Here is a 20,531-nt window from a genome sequence, read left to right on the forward strand (position 1 = left end):
CATAAAAAGGTTTAAGACGATTACATGTGCAATTTCAAATACTGAAATATCTTCAGGACAAAATGATAATTTGATAAATAAAACACACGTAGTTATTGTAATGTCAATAAACCAAATCATGTCAATTATGATATATAAATAATTGACGAACCCACATCTTGCATTCCGAACCAACAAAATTTTATTCGTATATTAGTATTGTAATTAAAATGATAACATAACGTATACGAACGATCATTTTGATTAAAATAACATTGCATAGAAACATGTGCAGAGTGGAGCAGTAACAGTTATCTGTATCTGTACGACATCCTTTCCTCAGATTTTGAGCTTTCCTTTTCATAACCCCTCTCCCTAGAGCTCCTTCTTCCTTCTCGCCTAATACTTTCCCTTGAGCCCTTTCTTTCATCGTAAGAGGACGGTCTAGGGCTGTCGTGGGGTTTGTACCGGTCCTGTGTATATTCATATTTATCTGCATTCGAATACGTGGAATCCACTGTTCTGTACCTTTCTGATCTATCCGACGAGGAAGAGTTGGCTCGTTCATTTCTTGTGACGCTATTCTTTTCAGAATATGTTTGGAATGACCTTTCAGGTGGTTGGACGTATTTTTCGGATGAAGTGTTTGGCTGTTCTACCGCTGAAGAATATTTGTCTAATGTGCCGTATGGTTTCTCTGCCTTATTGTATGGTCTGTCATTCGACCTGCTGTATTTATCAGAGGAATACGCTTCGTCTCCAATTGCATTGTATTTGTCAGATGTGTATGCTTTGTCTGCGGTCAAGTCCGATGTATACAGTTTGTCCCCCATTGAACCGTATTTGTCGACGCCGACATAATTTTTATCTCTTGACCTGTCGAACTTGTCTGCAGGGTCTCCATAGGGATCATAATACCTCTCAAATGAATCGCCATATTTGTCTGAATATGGCGTGGATTTGTCTACGACAGCGCCATACTTTGTCGAAGATAATTGTGATTTGTCTACAACAGTGGCATATTTGTCGCTCGTGGGAATTTGCTTGTCAGAGACTTGCCGTACAGATGGCGTGTTGTACTTATCAGAATTTGTGCCAGTTTTTTCTTCGAACATGACATTTTTTGAAGCTGTCATGCCGCTGTATTTATCAGGAGGTTTGTATGATGATTTTTCTGCTTGTTGAGTAATTTTTTCTGAACCTGAATCAGGTTTGTTCGTACTTGGTTGTATTTTGTCGTTTTTAAGCGCAGACTTTCCGTTTGATTTCTCTTTTAAGTATGCGTACTGTTCTGGTAAGTTGCTGTATTTAGAAGCCGGTACCTTTTCAGCTGGTGATCTTACCCTATCCGAGAAAGATGTTGATTTGGCTGAAATCACGTCAGATGGCATTGGAACATCATACTTTTTCGGATTGGTAGACTTTTCATTTAGAATGTTACGTCTGTCCCCTGATGATTTTCTCTCTTTGGAAACAGGCGATTGTTCCGATGTGGTAGACGTTTTCTCTGGAATACTTCCGGTAGAAAATCCGGAGTCCTTGTCAGATGACTTCGCAAGCGACATTTGATAGCTGTGAAGCTGCTTTTCCAACACGAGGTTCTCAGACTGAAGAGCAAGTATTTCCCTCCTGAAATATTTAAGAAAATATCAATATAGATTCATTTGTACTGCTAAATCTAAATATGTTGGCTACCGATGAAACCATACAGCCATTTTATAATTGAAACTATGGAAGAAAGCAGACTTCACTTGTTACTTGGCTGTTAACAATAATAATCATTTTGCAACAGTTGAATAGCTCGTAGAATACGTCCAGATATATGAAATAGTTAGTAGAGCATCGTTCAGTTAAAAGAATACACGTAATTTTAGTCAGTTCACAGGTTTTGTCTTATTCTTTTTGTAGAACTAAAACAGCAATCATTATTGTAATGCTCAATAAGTTACATTATATAGGTATTTTGAATTCAATACTTTAGTATTTGTTTTCATCTACACTAACTCAGATTCAATAGGAATAATATTAATTTTAACTTTGTGTGGGAGAATAAACTTCTGGGATCTAGCGGTAAATTTCAACAAGTTATAATAAATGTTTCACCGGTGCAAGCATACTTTCTAACATCTTGGACGTAATTAATTCATATTGTGAAGATAACGTGTCAAAGTCTTGTTGAAATAGTTGTGGAAGTGTTATTAGATTCAAAAAGAGCTCATAAAGTGTGTTTTATATTTCATATGGATAAAATTCCTTGAGCATTCAAATAAAACAGGACCAGCGAAAATATGTTTTGAAATTTTGTACGTTATTCTATATTCCAGGTTTATAATTTTTCATTTTTGTCAACACTATAAGTTGAAAAAGATCCTTATGGTTGAGCTTTGTTGCTGGTTTTGCGTTCTCTGATGCGTTTGACGGTCGTTATAATAAACACGTAGGCCCTGTATTTATAATACATGAAGTGAACCCTAGAGTAAAAGTTAATTCCAGTAAGGCACGGAGACTGAATACATTATTAAGTGAGAATGTTATTCTTGACTAATCTTGCATTATCTATAGTTATCGGATCGTTCATAGAGTATAGTGGACGTACAAATACAATGAAAGTAGTCCCAAGACAACGCCAAATACAGTTCAGTTCAGAATTTTGAATAAACGATCTCATATAAGAAAGGTTTCATTTGATGTTAGAGTTCTCCAAGGAGTGTCCAAATATCATCTGGCTGTTGTTATTGACTAAGTTAATGAAGGCTTGTTTGTTCTCCGTATTGATTATACATCCTTCGGGAAAATATTAATACATATTGTATAATCGAAAGCTCCTAAATTGTTTCAGCTGACTTGTCAATATCTGTTAAACTTTTTGGTGAAAGTGTAACATAAATATGTTTACTGCGACGTGCGCACTCAAACGTTCCTTAATTCCATTAAAAAAATAGCTAAATATTACCAAACAAAACGGAAAATGACGTGTTGATATTATTGCGGCATATTTATGATGAGCTATTTTCAAATATACCGATCTGAGAATGATTTATTTTTACCATGGGATACCGCTCCCTTTGTTTTGATAAGAATTCTATTGCTTTCTAATTAGGAGTATACTCCTTGTGGAGTGATGCAATCACTTGAGCTGATGATGATGATGATGATGATGATGAAGGCGGTCGGTTTTTGGTTTGTTTATTGGCTGTTTTAAGTGTTTTTGCTTTTATCCTCTTACGATCAAGATCCTAGTTTATCTGTGGATGTTTGACCCACGAACAAGATCCTAGTTAATCTGTGGATGTTTGACCCACGAACAAGATCCTAGTTTATCTGTGGATGTTTGGTCTACGAACAAGATCATAGTTTATCTGTGGATGTTTGACCCACGAACAAGATCATAGCTTATCTGTGGATGTTTGGTCCACGAACAAGATCATAGTTTATCTGTGGATGTTTGACCCACGAACAAGATCATAGCTTATCTGTGGATGTTTGGTCCACGAACAAGATCATAGCTTATCTGTGGATGTTTGACCCACGAACAAGATCATAGCTTATCTGTGGATGTTTGGTCCACGAACAAGATCATAATTTATCTGTGGAGTTCTGGCCTACGAACAAGATTAAAGTATATCTTGAAATCATTGGCTTATGAACAAGAGCATATAATTATGTGGATGCTTGGCTTACGAACAAGATCTTAATTTATCGGTGGATGCTTGGCCTACGAATAAGATCATAATTTATCTGTGCTTGGCTTACGAACAATATCATAGTATATGTTCGGACGCTTGGCTTATCATAGCTTATCTGTGGATGATGGATCTATTAACAACAAGATAGAATATCTGGAAATACTTGGCTTACGAACAAGATCATAGAATACATGAAGATGAATTACTGTGGATGCTGGTCTTATTAACAAGATTATAGTTTGTGGTTGCTGGGATTTACGAACATAAACATTGTTTATCTATGGATTCTGAATTTACGATCAGATAACGGATATCAGAGATAAATTGACTAACGAACAAATGAAAGTATATCTGTGGGTGCTGAACCTACGGACATATAAGTCTTCTATGTGCAGGGCTTACGAATAGAAGCATAGTACGTCTGTGATTGTGACTTCCCAGGGCAAGATTGTACTTATAGGACTCTCATTGAAAGTAAAAATATTAATACAGTGATGGTGGAACATCAATGTGGCCTACTGCCAGCTATATGTATTTAACAAGAAAAACCTACTTCATCTGTTGCTTCTGTAGCTTGTCCACGTCATCAAAGGCGTGGTAATTGGGCGTGGCAAGCAAGTGTGAGTCCACCCATTCCACGTGCACGGTGATTCCTTGGTCGCCTGGCTCCGTAAACAGACACCTGTCATCTTGCAACTGAAAATTAGTTTTAATCAATTAGAATGTATCACTTTATATTTTTTTAAAGACAGTTGTGATTTGTTGAATTCCTCTCATTTCAACGAACGCCGGGCTAAAGTCAGAACTGAAGTCATTTTCAAAGATCACGTGTTTATGCTTCAAACTGGAGCTCACATCCTCTTGAATGTCCAAAACATTATTTTAAAACAACTATTTGTTTTTAAAAAAAATAGAAGAATGTTCATGATTTGATTAGAAATGTTTACATGAAGGAATGTGCAAAACTGCAAATGTCGAATCGAATCGGGCAGGCGAGTTTGTGGCCACGTAGCTTAAAATTGAAAAACATATATAGGCGTATATTTTTCAACTGATAACCAAAAGTATACTAGACTAATTTTAATGCAAAGCATCATAGACGCCTCGAATGTTTGTTGAAACGTGACTAAAAGGAAACAGATGTAGTTCACTAATGAAGTTTTTAGATTGGATCGGAATTTCAGCCTACAAAGTTTGGGAACCCTGGGCCTTACGGATGGGCAGTGGTAGAGCGTTATCGAAGTTTTTGTTATTTAATTTATTTTATTGTTTAATTTTACAATAATGATGTTGGCTTGTCCATTTTGATAAAGTAATAAGCAAACAAATATATCGTTATTGTTAGAGGTGCATGATATTGGTTGATGCAAACAATAAACTAATTTTGGTTCGTGGTCACCAAGCCGGACAAGTGGGTTTTCTCCAGGTTCTCCGGTTTCCCCTACAACACAAGATCACACTCTCGCGTAAAATCGTGCCAACGAGAGTGATTAATATAATGTTGTATTGACTTGTTTCACAATCGTTGTAAAATAAATATGTTTAAACTAAACTAATTTTATTTAAATACATTGCCATGTTAAACGAATTTGTCTTTAATGATAAAAAAAAAATGACAAAAAAGTTATTGAAGGAAACTGAAGAAAATCTTTTTTACGGTACGCTACTATCTTGCAGCTCAGATTCAAAATCCTCACTTAAACCGCTACATATTTTGATTACGTGTACCCCGTGTTAAGTTTATGTTTTGAAGGAAATCTTTTCAACGTTACGCTACTATCTTGCATCTCAGATTCAAAATCCTCACTTAAACCGCTGCATATTTTGATTACGTGTACCCCGTGTTAAGTTTATGTTTTGAAGGAAATCTGTTCAACGTTACGCCGCCATATTGCAGCTCAGATTCAAAATCCTCACTTAAACCGCTGCATATTTTGAATACGTGTACCCCGTGTTAAGTTTATGTTTTGAAGGAAATCTGTTCAACGTTACGCCGCCATATTGCAGCTCAGATTCAAAATCCTCACTTAAACCGCTGCATATTTTGAATACGTGTACCCCGTGTTAAGTTTATGTTTTGAAGGAAATCTGTTCAACGTTACGCCGCCATATTGCAGCTCAGATTCAAAATCCTCACTTAAACCGCTACATATTTTGAATACGTGTACCCCGTGTTAAGTTTATGTTTTAAAGGAAATCTTTTCAACGTTACGCTACTATCTTGCAGCTCAGATTCAAAATCCTCACTTAAACCGCTGCATATTTTGAATACGTGTACCCCGTGTTAAGTTTATGTTTTAAAGGAAATCTTTTCAACGTTACGCTACTATCTTGCAGCTCAGATTCAAAATCCTCACTTAAACCGCTACATATTTTGAATACGTGTACCCCGTGTTAAGTTTATGTTTTGAAGGAAATCTGTTCAACGTTACGCCGCCATATTGCAGCTCAGATTCAAAATCCTCACTTAAACCGCTGCATATTTTGAATACGTGTACCCCGTGTTAAGTTTATGTTTTGAAGGAAATCTGTTCAACGTTACGCCGCCATATTGCAGCTCAGATTCAAAATCCTCACTTAAACAGCTACATATTTTGATTACGTGTACCCCGTGTTAAGTTTATGTTTTGAAGGAAATCTTTTCAACGTTACGCTACTACCTTGCAGCTCAGATTTAAAATCCTCACTTAAACCGCTGCATATTTTGAATACGTGTACCCCGTGTTAAGTTTATGTTTTAAAGGAAATCTTTTCAACGTTACGCTACTATCTTGCAGCTCAGATTCAAAATCCTCACTTAAACCGCTGCATATTTTGAATACGTGTACCCCGTGTTAAGTTTATGTTTTAAAGGAAATCTTTTCAACGTTACGCTACTATCTTGCAGCTCAGATTCAAAATCCTCACTTAAACCGCTACATATTTTGATTACGTGTACCCCGTGTTAAGTTTATGTTTTGATTATTAAAGTCAGATGAGTTAAACACGAAAATGCATTACAATTAAGAAAATGTTGTTTGCATCAACATATATTGTGTACCTTTAATCTAGTCGTGGGGATGGATACACACTGTTTTATAATGATTATTGACCATTATCATTTATCAATTACTCACTTTGATAACAAATGAAACGAAGATTTTGTCCTATTAAAAACAAATAACACCAATAGTATTCAGTCAAGAGCTAGGTTGAATTCAGAGTTCGTTCGAACTCCAAGGGACCGGCGAAAATAGCACTAGCCTCGGAAAATTCAATCCTAACTTTTAGTATAAAGAAATCAGTCCTTTCGGGCAATGCCAGTTGAAGCCAAATTCACTAAACTGTCCGATAGAACATTTGCATAACTTAGTTCTTATCCTGATGGACACTTATCTTGCCTCTCCGAATGAGTTTCTGAAACAACTGTTATCAGATCCAAACTTGTTGACACAAGACAACAATCAGGCCGTTATCATCTATAAAAAAGCTTTAAATTACTGGAAAGAAAATCTAAAGATGGAACGTTCATTTTAAGGATACATTACTGCATTTACCGCCCAATGCTAGCTTGAATTCATAGTCTTATTTTCTCTATGCCGATAAAATATTAATAATGAAGACGTATTGATACGGGAAATATGATAGGCGGGAAATGATCGATCATTCTGTTTACAGAGTCGTAGGCGAAATGAAACATTTACTATCCAAGAGTTTAACTCAATTATTGCAGGGTGGTACTTCTGAATTATTCTCAAATTTCAAGAACTGGTTGCGGTTATGCACTAATCAATTGTAACCACGCCCCTCCCCTTCCCCAGATTCCAGGGTATACCGGGGATAACCGGGGAAATGGGCCGTGTTTTCACCCTTCAGGTGGCGCCGTAGTGCCGGATGAATGCGACGGTTTTGTCTTCGCGCATGATATAGTGGGAAATGGACCTTTCATAGGGTCCCTGGGGTGCGGGGGCATTTGGCAGGGATTCTTCCATCATGGCGGAGATTTTACCCGGGGTCGTCTGGACCGAAAGTCTTTGCTATTCCCCGGACCCGGGGGCGCGGTAACAATTGACTGGTGCATAATGCAATTATAATATTTAAGTAAATATAAAATTATAAATCTAACCATTGGAGAATATTATTGATCGGTTCCCCATGTGTGTATTTAACGGTATTAAAAGCTTTACATGTCAGGTATATAATAATATACTAATGAATGAATTTCGTCGGACATTTATTAAAAATTTGAATATTCGATTTGTCGAAAACAACAGTTATTGTTATAACCACAAACTGTGAAAAATTTAATTTCATTCAGATAAAAAATATGTTCAGAAAAATCCCTGAAACAAATACAATCGATAAAATGAAGAAATACATACTGAGAACAGAGCTAACTTGGTTTACCTTAAGGATTGCCAATGCATATTAAATCACACAGTGTCTTAACAGACAGATGGTATAATATCATTCTCTTGGTTGAACAAAGTAAACATGATGCGATTAAGGTTAGATGAAAATCAATTTGAAGCCAGAAAGGAGAATGAATGATTATGGTACAAACAAAATGATCAACATTTGTCATAGTAAAACTTGTTATATTAGTGTAACTACGATGTGGTATTACGTGAACTTAAAAGGATATAAATTTCATAATGAATATAGGTATAGCATGATAAATATAGGAACTATTTAGATATATAATTGATATTTTTAGTATTGATATTATTTATTTTGAACCAATGAGATGGCAGTTGTGTTCAAATTATTTTAAGTTTGAATTTTTTTTATTTTTTATTCAATTTTTGGTTGAATCGGCTACATATTGATCGTTACATTATAGTTTGTCAAATAACGAATCCCACAAGATAGACCATACCAGACAGTTAAAATAAAGTGCATTATAAATGCTGTAAAAATATACGACTATTGTTAAAGAGAATAGTAGTGTTAAGGAAAAGTGTTTTAAGTCGGCAAAATACTAAATACTGGAAAACTAATAGCTGCATTCTTACTGCAACATTTGACGTTGATTACACGTTCTCATTTTCAAGGATATAGGCTTAAGAAGTCGATATAAATAAAGCAGAGCTTTCCATTGTAACCAGTTCTTACTTTATCATTTATTCAGATGGCTGTGCCAGACTTGAACGATTAATTTGCATAAACATTTCGAAATGAAATAACCTATACCTAAACTATTATGCAATTATTGACAAGTGAGCCGTTGGATACGATCTTCTACTGGTAGATAGCGTTATTGACCAAGACGCAGCCATTTTATTATATGATTTTTATGATTTATATTTTATTTACATCATCGTCTGAACCTTGACCGTAAGCAGCTATTTTATTCCAGTAATATCAATAGATTGGTCCGCCTTTAAATTTACAAACAAAAAAAGGTGGTGATGAAAAAAGCTATATACCAAACTGGCAAAAAAGCAATCGATTGGATCCCGTTTTATTCCCAAACCAATAACAATATGAAGGGAAAAATAAGAGCTAAGGCAGGCTAACATTGAATTGATTATTGTATTGATAATATATATAGAAATCGGGAATATAAGAACACCCCAGTGAATGTGATTTAAATTTGGCTGCATGAACCAATGAGATACTGTTTATTTATAGGTTATAACTAAAATAATGTTGGGACATGGCCACAAGTGCACCATCAACTATTTATAAATGCCTGGTATTAAAGCCTGAAAAAAAACACTTTATGGTTCAAGAAAAAAGACTTACTTCATTAACAGGTATTGAAGTTGTAATGAGGTGGCCTTCGTCCAAGTCTTGCTGTATATAATACCGACTAAAAGGGCCGTAGTTTGTCTTTACTTTGTGATCTGGAATGTACCTGCAAGATTGGTTATTTATCAGGATAGTTCTCACAAAACGCACAGTTTACACAAATGGATAATTATCTTGCAATATACTATACCTACTGCAGTGACATGTGCATTAAAACGTGGATATTACTAGACTACTTGCGCAAGTTGTTGACTGGTTTTCACCAAACTTGGTGAATCAAATGGTATCATATACTACTTTCTAAAAACCAAACAGGAATTGACATTTGGAATTTTCAGCTGATGTCTTGCGCCATAACACACATTTAAGTGAAGAACCTCGGGTCTTGTATGTTGCATATAACAGTGGAACCACTGAAGTGAGTCAAGTATCCCAAAATGTAGACAATAAAACCCCCCACAGATAAATGCTTAACAAACACCAAGAAAGAGCAACGCTAAATAAACATTATACACTTATCACAATACAGTCAAATCCCGTTGCCTCGCACTCGCTTGGATCGATTTCCTCGTTGGCCTGAACTGGATGTAAAGTAAACAAGTTTTTCAAATTTCCCGAGGTTTGAGGTATTATGGGAGTTCGAGTCAACAGAGTTCGACTATTCCCTTATTGGCGGTATGTATGACCTTTGCATGATCGACCTTACACAGTTATCTCCTTTGTTTGGACTAACACATTTCAGTAAACTCAGTGGCTGTATTTGCGGACGCGGTCAACCTCACACTTATATCTACCTTGTCAAGACCAACACGTTCCCGCACACATAACGCTCACACTTATATCTACCTTGTCAGGACCAACACGTTCCCGCACACATAACGCTCACGCTTATATCTACCTTGTCAGGACCAACACGTTCCCGCACACATAACGCTCACGCTTATATCTACCTTGTCAGGACCAACACGTTCCCGCACACATAACGCTCACGCTTATATCTACCTTGTCAGGACCAACACGTTCCCGCACACATAACGCTCACGCTTATATCTACCTTGTCAGGACCAACACGTTCCCGCACACATAACGCTCACGCTTATATCTACCTTGTCAGGACCAACACGTTCCCGCACACATAACGCTCACGCTTATATCTACCTTGTCAGGACCAACACGTTCCCGCACACATAACGCTCACGCTTATATCTACCTTGTCAGGACCAACACGTTCCCGCACACATAACGCTCACGCTTATATCTACCTTGTCAGGACCAACACGTTCCCGCACACATAACGCTCACGCTTATATCTACCTTGTCAGGACCAACACGTTCCCGCACACATAACGCTCACACTTATATCTACCTTGTCAGGACCAACACGTTCCCGCACACATAACGCTCACACTTATATCTACCTTGTCAGGACTAACACGTTCCCGCACACATAACGCTCACGCTTATATCTACCTTGTCAGGACTAACACGTTCCCGCACACATAACGCTCACGCTTATATCTACCTTGTCAGGACCAACACGTTCCCGCACACATAACGCTCACGCTTATATCTACCTTGTCAGGACCAACACGTTCCCGCACACATAACGCTCACGCTTATATCTACCTTGTCAGGACTAACACGTTCCCGCACACATAACGCTCACGCTTATATCTACCTTGTCAGGACTAACACGTTCCCGCACACATAACGCTCACGCTTATATCTACCTTGTCAGGACTAACACGTTCCCGCACACATAACGCTCACGCTTATATCTACCTTGTCAAGACCAACACGTTCCCGCACACATAACGCTCACACTTATATCTACCTTGTCAGGACCAACACGTTCCCGCACACATAACGCTCACACTTATATCTACCTTGTCAGGACCAACACGTTCCCGCACACATAACGCTCACACTTATATCTACCTTGTCAGGACCAACACGTTCCCGCACACATAACGCTCACACTTATATCTACCTTGTCAGGACCAACACGTTCCCGCACACATAACGCTCACACTTATATCTACCTTGTCAAGACCAACACGTTCCCGCACACATAACGCTCACACTTATATCTACCTTGTCAGGACCAACACGTTCCCGCACACATAACGCTCACGCTTATGTCTACCTTGGCAGGACCAACACGTTCCCGCAGACATAACGCTCACGCTTATATCTACCTTGTCAGGACTAACACGTTCCCGCAGACATAACGCTCACGCTTATATCTACCTTGTTAGGACCAACACGTTCCCGCACACATAACGCTCACGCTTATATCTACCTTGTCAGGACCAACACGTTCCCGCACACATAACGCTCACACTTATATCTACCTTGTCAGGACCAACACGTTCCCGCACACATAACGCTCACACTTATATCTACCTTGTCAGGACCAACACGTTCCCGCACACATAACGCTCACACTTATATCTACCTTGTTAGGACTAACACGTTCCAACAGACGTAGCGGCTGTATTTGCGAGGCACGTGGGTGATATCTGTGTAGTACAGGCGGAATGAAAGCGTCTTCCCGCTCGTGTCCGCCTCCATCAACCTAAAGCAATGAAAAATAAGGATGATGTGTGAAACTTGATTGAATCTATTTCATAAGAACCTAGATTATAATATGCAGTACAGGCAGAATGAAAGTATTCCCGCTGGTTTACTCCTCCATCAGCATAAGAATACTAATAATAGTTATGGCGCCCACAAATCGTGTTATTGCATTGATACACAAACGCTTCAGCGCGAGTGGATAATTTCGTTCACAAGGGAAAAGAGTGAATTAACTGTTCTGTATAATGTCGTCAATGATAACATTCAACACCCAGGCTGCACATCAAGGAATACCGTTGTTATTTATCAAATTAATTTTCCAGTTAAGATCAACCTACCTTTACCTTTCCGATTTAGAAGTTAATACTTCAACTGTCAGCATTCCTAACTTATTTCACTACGACACGCTTTATATATAACCCTCGTAGACGCATGTTCACCTTTTCTTGACGTGCATTGTGGATGCGTTGCTCATACACATGATAAATCTATCCCAATTTTGACAAGTTCAATATATGCTTTATCCATATTTCTCATTTTCCATGATTTGGGTATATAGATGAAACCTTTGTGTTTGCATGGGTTCAATAAAGCCAAAATGAAGTAAACTACACATTACACTTAATATTCCTTGTCACAAAAATGTTGTAAGGTATTAATGTGAAGAGTTTCAGAAATGGATTTTATGTCCCGTATCAAGTATTGTTTAAAGTGGCACTCTTATTTAAAATCAATACATACACATGTAAAACAAACATACATTTTGAGTGATAAACCCGCAACTACTTACTAAATAATGCAACTTTTGAGAATATTAATGACTATAAACAATTTTATAATCGTGTATTTAATAGCTGAAAACGCAAAAAATATTAAATGATTGGTGAATCCTGTAAGATTTACTGCGATCTACTATCATCACAGAAGGTAGCAATACCGGTTTTCTGCGCATTTCTTTTAAATTAAACTCTGTAATGTTCTATCAAGTAGTCAAGTAGTACTGGTAAATGCACCATTTCATCCAAAATAAAGTCAAAAGTTTCTTCAAACGGGAGGGGATACCCCTACCGAGCCAAATCCTAGTAAGCCCCCCCCCCCCCAATCAATCAATGACTTGTCTGGAACCGTGCCTGGGTATCCTTCATTAAGTATAATTATATTTTTTTTTGACATTTTGTCATCTTTTTTGGTATATTAAATCAATTGTATTAAATGTCTTAAAACTTCTTTGGGAGTAATAGTGCATTTTTAAACCGCGCCATTTCATCTGAAAGTATACCCATTGATTTATCAAGTTTGACAAACTTTAGGATATGTTACAGAATAGTTTGATAACTACAGACTAAGCCTCAAATATTCTGGCTACAAATCAGCATTTCATTCTACAAATTCTTTCTGATACTACCAAAAAGTGTTCTTCGTTTCAGACTGACAAAAGTGGCATGTGTCGTACTTATGGAAGGCCTTAAGGAATTACAGGATAACGCTGATCAATCACGATTTCTTGTGTGTTGTACATTTGTAATGAGTTTCATGTTAAAATCTAATACTGTTGTCTCTTTCACTACCCGAGGGATTACGAAAGTGGTTATACTAGGGAATGTTTCTCCGACAATATTTACGAGAAAAGTGATCTGTTTAAAGTCTGTATTATCGTAAAGTCTCTTCTCCTATCGGCCTATCGAATACAAAATTATGTTCTCGTTTACTTCTCCTCTTTCCAAAAACACACTTAAATATAGTTGTCTGTAGTAATTTCCGCGAAAGGAATCAAATGTGCCCAGTGAAAAAAAAATGTTTTTTGCATACCGGACGTGTGTTTCCGGTCATGTGACCAGTGCTGGAAAACCCCATCTTACATACCCCATGTAAGATGAGTCACGCGCAACAACGCGCCACTTCTTATTTCATTAATTGTATGGTTTATGAAAAATATACGATGACATTTCAATAAAGCACAATCAAATATATACGTTTGCAAAACCTTTAATTAAAATTGAAAAAAAAAAATATTCGTAAAAAACGCTATTTAGTTATTTAAAATTACTGCACTCTATGACGTCATTAAACAACGTCGCACGCGCTTTTTGGTGTAATTGTACAAAAGTTCGTTTTTCTACGTCATTTTTCCACAAATTGATAAATTTAGATAGGCAAGAAAAATATCAATCATGATTTTCCGGTCCGGATCGATAAATCCGACCCTCGGGCACGCTGCGTGGCCGGTAACTCGGCAAGCCTCGTTACCGGCTTACGCACGTGCCCTCGGGTCGGATTTTTCTATCCGTATCGGAAACACATGATAGATAGATTTTCCGGTCCGAATCGATAAATCCGAGCCTCGGGCACGCTGCGTGGCCGGTAACTCGGCAAGCCTCGTTACCGGCTTACGCACGTACCCTCGGGTCGGATTTTTCTATCCGTACCGGAAACACATGATAGATACTTAAAGTATCCTTAAGAGGTTTTAGACTGCACAGTGCTATCTCCGGACGCAGTCCTTTAAACTACAAAAAATAAAATGATAAAAGAATAAGACGTAAGGATGATGGCCTTGAATTCTTTTTTCAGAATGATCGAGTTGGCCTTTACTTTTTTATTGCAACTGACATTTGCACAATTACTGACAAATCAGTTATATTCGACGTGTACATGGAATCCGTACATGAAAGATGAATAACGCTAATAAATTCAGAATGCTTGTCTGTTGCACAATATAAATGATGTTCATGTCAAAATATGATAAGTCGTTGTTTCTTATAATCTTGGAGAGATTAACAAACTATTTCTTCTGAGAAAAAAACTTCTGATGATAATTTTAACAGTTTTATTTTTCAGAAAGGCAGAAAGGACTCAATTGGTTAAGTATGAGTTAACGTGTGTGATATGATGTGATAACTTAGCATTTACCCGGTACGTTCGACAAAAAGTGGTTAAATAATTGAATTAACCTTTTTCATACAGACAAAAAGCCATAGACATAGCAGACGTAAAATTGGTAGTTTGTTTCATTCCGCCATAAAACTATTGTTGCAATGCGGCAAACCTTACATCTCGCCATCTTACACTGACAAAATAGTTGTAATTTACGTCACCATGAAAGCCCTCAAAATGTCATATGAACAAGTTATGAGGTTGTCATTTAACATCGCTATATAATGAAATAATTCTAACTTAAGAAAGTAAATTATTGATCCGCTTGTTTGTTGGAGAAGAGCTTAACATATCAATGGGATTATTGTGAATTCTTTCAAAAATGCATGCTTGTTCTGCATAAACATAAATGTTTCGAGGGTATTGACTTTCCGTGCTGCAGTAATATTTGTCTAAATGTGGTTTTCCTCTCGGGATATCTTAAGACAGACATGTCCTACTTCGCTATGGTCGTTGCGGAAAAATTATTTCTCAAATGCACAAAGTTACGGGAATGGCGTTTAATTGCGCATTTATGTACAAATAATATTCGTTATAATTAAAAGACAAAAACGGACCGATAAACGTACAATTATTGACATAAAACATTGAAAAACATTCCATAAACGACTCACAAACACATAACTGACGAGGAACGGGAAAATATTAAAGTTTAGCTTAGGTTCAACACAAATTTAACACCCAGAAGAAAGGTTAAACAACGAAACACAGCAAAACTCATTACATACCAAGCCTGTTTATCTTTGTCGTACAAATGAGCTCGAGTCTTCCCCTTAGTGGACACATTTAAGGTCACTTCGCTGATTGAAACAACGGAGACCATGTTGACCTTGACCTTGAGAGATGACCGTCCCTTGGCAAGCTGCTGGAGTGACCCGTTCACGACGTAGAGGTCACCATTTCCTGTAAGGTCAACAAGCTGGTCAAGCTCTTCGGACTGGAATCCGTCACTCTCGCCGATACTGATATAATACCTGCGTGTACAAATATATTTGTGTAAGGAGATATATTTTTCAAGCAACTTTGTTTATTTTTCGCTATGAGATGCACTTTGTATAAAATAATGTAAACAATAGTATACATGTATATACAGTATGTGAATTGAGTCTATAGACCGAATGGAATGTATAACGCTTTTACATACGCGTACTTTGTCAAAAATATTTGATCGATCCATTTCGATAAATTCCATACAATTATAGATAAATTTTGTGAAACGAAATTGGTCACGCGTGGGTATGCCACAAGAAAATAAAAAAAAATAATGTTAACAACAACTTTAAGCATGCAATTCTGTCTATTAAACAAAACCATTGATCTTTGAAATTAGCCTTGTGGTGAATATTTCATGTAATAAATGACAAAGTGTAGCCAGAACAGATTAAATTTTGACATCTTATACGAGGCGGGCTGAAATGAATAATACAATTTTAATAGCTTGAACATCATTTTTGAAACCCTATTTGTATCTTTGTAAGGGACATCGATATCACTGTACAATCGTTAAAAATGCATGATATCTTTAGTGCTTCCATAAGCGCATCGTTAGGGCCATATTATGTTTCTATGATTAATTAATGAGTCTGTTATAGAAATTAGATACCGGAAAATCGACTATACCTTAGAATCAATGATCTGCAATTGGATATTTTATTAGCCTATCTATTTCTGATGATTCTGAGTTGTTTGTAGAAATACATTGTTGCGAAGAGAAAAGTACATTATACCACAATATAGTTATTGTGTTTTACGCCCTGCTGTCGAACGAATGCTTTTGGTCTCGCCAGAGGCTATAGCAGTGATCAAAACAGAATTTGTCCGGCCATCCAGGATCAATTACTCGTATAGAACATAAATGAAAGCCTATCGAGCTATAAAGTTGTATAAATACCTATAAACTACCATGCATGTTAAAAGCTAAGGTTTTACTGAGAATCCATTTTTGGTATCATTTGAAACGATGTTCTTGAATGATTAAAAGTACGTAAACTACATGACAAACGTGAAATGATATTGATCCTGTCTTTAAAACTCAAAAACCATGTTTGTTTAATTGTTATGGTATTTGGATAAATATCAGTTTCTTAATCCTAATTCATCAAAATATTAAATACTAAATGGTCACTAGGCATCCAAAGTTCACGTAATTGCAAATCGAATACATTAACTCCAATTAGAAAAGCAACATCATTGGTACATGACGTAAGAGACATACCTGACATTGCATACGTGGTCAAAACTAGTATGTCGATGCAGTTGTAAAGTTAAAGTTTCATCCTGTTGCATAGTGGACTCGATTTGGGATAGGGAAATGCTCCAGTCAAAAAGGCCATACGTGAAATACGATGATTCAAGCTTCGTGTCGTACGTCTGTAAGCGATTGTGTTGCTGCTCCTTTGGAAGCCGTATGAAACACTCGAAGATGCAATTTATTTTTCTCATTTCTAACTCTATGAGATAATCTCCGGCTACTTGAGCAAACTCTCTTTCCAATAAGTCATTCAACGCAATAAAGGCTTTACGTCCATGTTGATTAGATTCCGGTGTAAATATGCACGCCTTTTCTATAAACGTTTCGTTTCTCGTGAAGTGTTCTCGGTTCAGTAATGTAAACGAGAAGTCGATCTGGCACTTCATACCATTTCCGGCCGTCTGAAGTTTGAGAAAGCATCCTAAATGCGCGTCCGTTCGAGTGATACTGACGGTCCACTTATGGTAGCCGTAAACGACGTCTTTCGTGTATGCATCGGGATTGTCGTCCGTTACAAGCTTTGCCGGCAGAACAAAGGTGAACACTTGGGAATCAAATCGATCGTTGAGCTTCAGGAATCGATGTAATTTCGCCGCCATTGTCAGTGTTATAAAAACGCTTTTATCTTATCTGTAAATATATGTAAAACCTTTGTATAAACAATGTATGCTAGTTTGAATCACATGAAATTATCAATCTACACAAAAATGTAAGGGTCCTTTTTGCTTAAAATACTCTATCTCAAAGTACATAGAGTATTTCAATAGGAATTTTGTACATAAGTATTAAATAGAAATGATATGATCATATAAAATATTGAGGGATATATCGCACGTATGCCACTTTTCCTGTAAGTGGCGTTTGAACTTCACCGTTATGACTTATTCGACATACACAACATTTGTAAAAGGTAAACATAATATGTAAGCTGTTTATATTTCGAATTGAAGTATAAACTAAGTAAACATATTAAATGAAAGTGTAAACGAAAGCTACTTCACAAATAATAATATTTATGCGAAAAACTACAGAAACAAGCTCAGTAGCAAAAAGTTTAAACATAAACCCGGTTTAATGGCACTGGGTTAACGCCAAAAAAGCCATAGTTTCTGCTATTTTGCACATGTTAATTGGCAATGTTATAACTGAATTCTAAAATCAACATTTTCTTAGGTTTAGTTCTGAAATCGGGAACTTATTTTATAATTTGACATTGTTGATATGGTACTTGAACTCTGTGGATACTGACATTTGTTTTGGACAACTGGACTTGCTATATTTTTAAAATTTAAGAGAGCAGTTTCAGGTTACGTTTTATATCTAGAAAGACAACAATTTTTCTTTTCATCGACATCATTGTATTGAAATTGAGTACACCATTAAAACAATGGTGCTTTAATTCCCTCGACAAATATTGCCTCTTATTTCATTGAAATGTGATGTAATTTACACACTGATTGTATTGGCGAACTTAATCATATTGTCAATTGGGACATTCTATTATATTACGTGCTTTTTACACAATCTCTGTAATATAAACCGTGAAAGCGGAGACTGATAACAGTTAGCTGTTACGGAATGATCAATTTCCCTGTTAACATTAAATATTTCTATAACAATGATCAGGAAAATTCTGTATGGATTCAAAAGCCATTAATCTTCATTTAATGGCCTAATATAATAGGTGACCTTAAAAGACAGAAAAGGTTTTTGTCCTTGCCTATATTTGAAGGTAAACGGGTCTACAAAATCAATTCGTTTCTATCTTTATCATTAAATCTCGTACAAAACCAGTCAAACCTATGCAATTAGTTTGCATTGTACAACTATAATGCTTTATTTTTATATATGGTTTACATATTAATCATAAGTATTGCCATTCTCTTATTATTGGTATTATGTTACTACTAAAATATAACAACTCCTACAAATGGGGATATATTTACTTCAAAGGACATTCTAGAACATTAATGCTACTATAGAATTACAATAGTTACCAGAAAGACAAACCCTAATAGTAAAGAGTTATTGTTTTGTAAATGGCGACGGATTAACAAACATCATAATCAACAAAGGCGCACACAACTGAAATATACGGAACAGCTTATACACAGCCGATCTCGTTTCTTTTACTAAGTAAACTAATGTTTTGGGTTCCAAATCCCAGTTCAAATATAAGTTTAGACCGCTTAGACTATCAATACAATAATTTCAAAGAAATATTCCTTTTAGAATATCAAGTCAGAAGTTTAATACATCTGATGCCTTCGTGATTGCGCTTATTTTGAGAACTCTAGGTATCAGTGGCTTAAGATCATACCTTTAAAATACTCGAGCAGTTTAAATTTATCGAAGGACTAGCTGTTTTTGTCTTTGCTATTAACAGTCTACTAATCAATAAGAATATTCATCACGTTCCTCAAAGCAGATGGAGAGTTAAATAGGAGATCATAGAAAAGCTCATTTTACAGGCAACGAGGCTGTCCTGGTTATGTTTATTCCTTGTTGCACGTGACGGTTTATCCTTCAAATCAGCGACCTTGTGTTCAAACATTTCTGATATAATATTTGTTTTGAACACACAAATAGCATATTACTGATAACATAATTGTTATTAGTTGACAAGCACACCGCAAAAACATTTTAATGGTATTTCGTTTCGACCGAAGCTGTATTCTCCGAATAAAGCAGTAAATTTACCGACACTTTAAAACAAAAGGTGTACGGTAAATAAATATGACTTCGCTCAAAATGTAAACGTATGAACCATCCATAAATTATTCCTAAATGAAGACTTGGAAATAATTAGTGAATGTTCTGAATTGTTTGAGTCATATACAATTAAAAATTGTCTATTTCTGAGAAAACAATCAATAGACATTTTGAATATAAGTACTATGTTTTGATATGAATAAAACACTTACTTCATTGCTTGTATTTCCAGACATGAGTATCCACTCAATTAAATGTCTAACAATTTCTGTAACACTTTCCTTAAATATGAAGCTCTGTGTGAATCATGTAGATTTACTCCAAATTCGCTCTTTCAATATAATCATATACAACCAGATAACTTATCCAGATCATTTCAATGCTACAATGTGGCTGAACGTCCTGTTAGGGAATGGAATCGATACGCTCTGGCTTGGTAATGGACGCATCGAAGACTGTAAAATGCCTTATTGCGTGTTTCGTAGTGTTTGTATAGCTCCATAGCTTATACCAAATACTCGTGCCATTGGATGCTGACATGCTTAAAATAACCGATATCGTTTGCCAAACCGTTTTTCTGCTGATGAAATAATGCAAGACACCTTTATAAGGTTCGTATTCATGTTTTCTTAAATATAAAATGCCCTTTTTTAAAC

At 36.4% G+C, this 20,531-nt stretch overlaps 1 protein-coding gene across 1 annotated transcript; it reads right to left on the bottom strand.

Moving 5' to 3' along the window:
- Positions 1–17: 17 nt before the first annotated feature.
- Positions 18–20,241, bottom strand: LOC128244956 (uncharacterized). Its single transcript, XM_052963126.1, has 7 exons — positions 20,088–20,241; positions 17,128–17,793; positions 15,641–15,886; positions 11,857–11,976; positions 9,393–9,504; positions 4,219–4,361; positions 18–1,608 (listed from the first exon to the last, which is right to left on the bottom strand). The coding sequence occupies exons 2-7, from the start codon at positions 17,760–17,762 to the stop codon at positions 291–293; spliced, it is 2,574 nt and encodes an 857-aa protein (XP_052819086.1). The 5' UTR covers positions 17,763–17,793; positions 20,088–20,241; the 3' UTR covers positions 18–290.
- Between the last annotated feature and the right edge of the window lie 290 nt (positions 20,242–20,531).

Source organism: Mya arenaria, chromosome 8 (assembly GCF_026914265.1).
Source record: "Mya arenaria isolate MELC-2E11 chromosome 8, ASM2691426v1".
In the NCBI taxonomy this organism is placed as follows: domain Eukaryota; kingdom Metazoa; phylum Mollusca; class Bivalvia; order Myida; family Myidae; genus Mya; species Mya arenaria.

What these genes read in the sequence shown, in the direction of transcription:
- LOC128244956 (XM_052963126.1), bottom strand. Translation starts at nt 17,762, where the DNA reads ATGGCGGCGAAATTACATCGATTCCTGAAGCTCAACGATCGATTTGAT. An exon ending in GACCACGTATGCAATGTCAG is followed by an intron (nt 15,887 to 17,127) that starts GTATGTCTCTTA and finishes TTGTACACGCAG; the next exon opens with GTATTATATCAGTATCGGCG. An exon ending in GACAAAGATAAACAGGCTTG is followed by an intron (nt 11,977 to 15,640) that starts GTATGTAATGAG and finishes TCATTGCTTTAG; the next exon opens with GTTGATGGAGGCGGACACGA.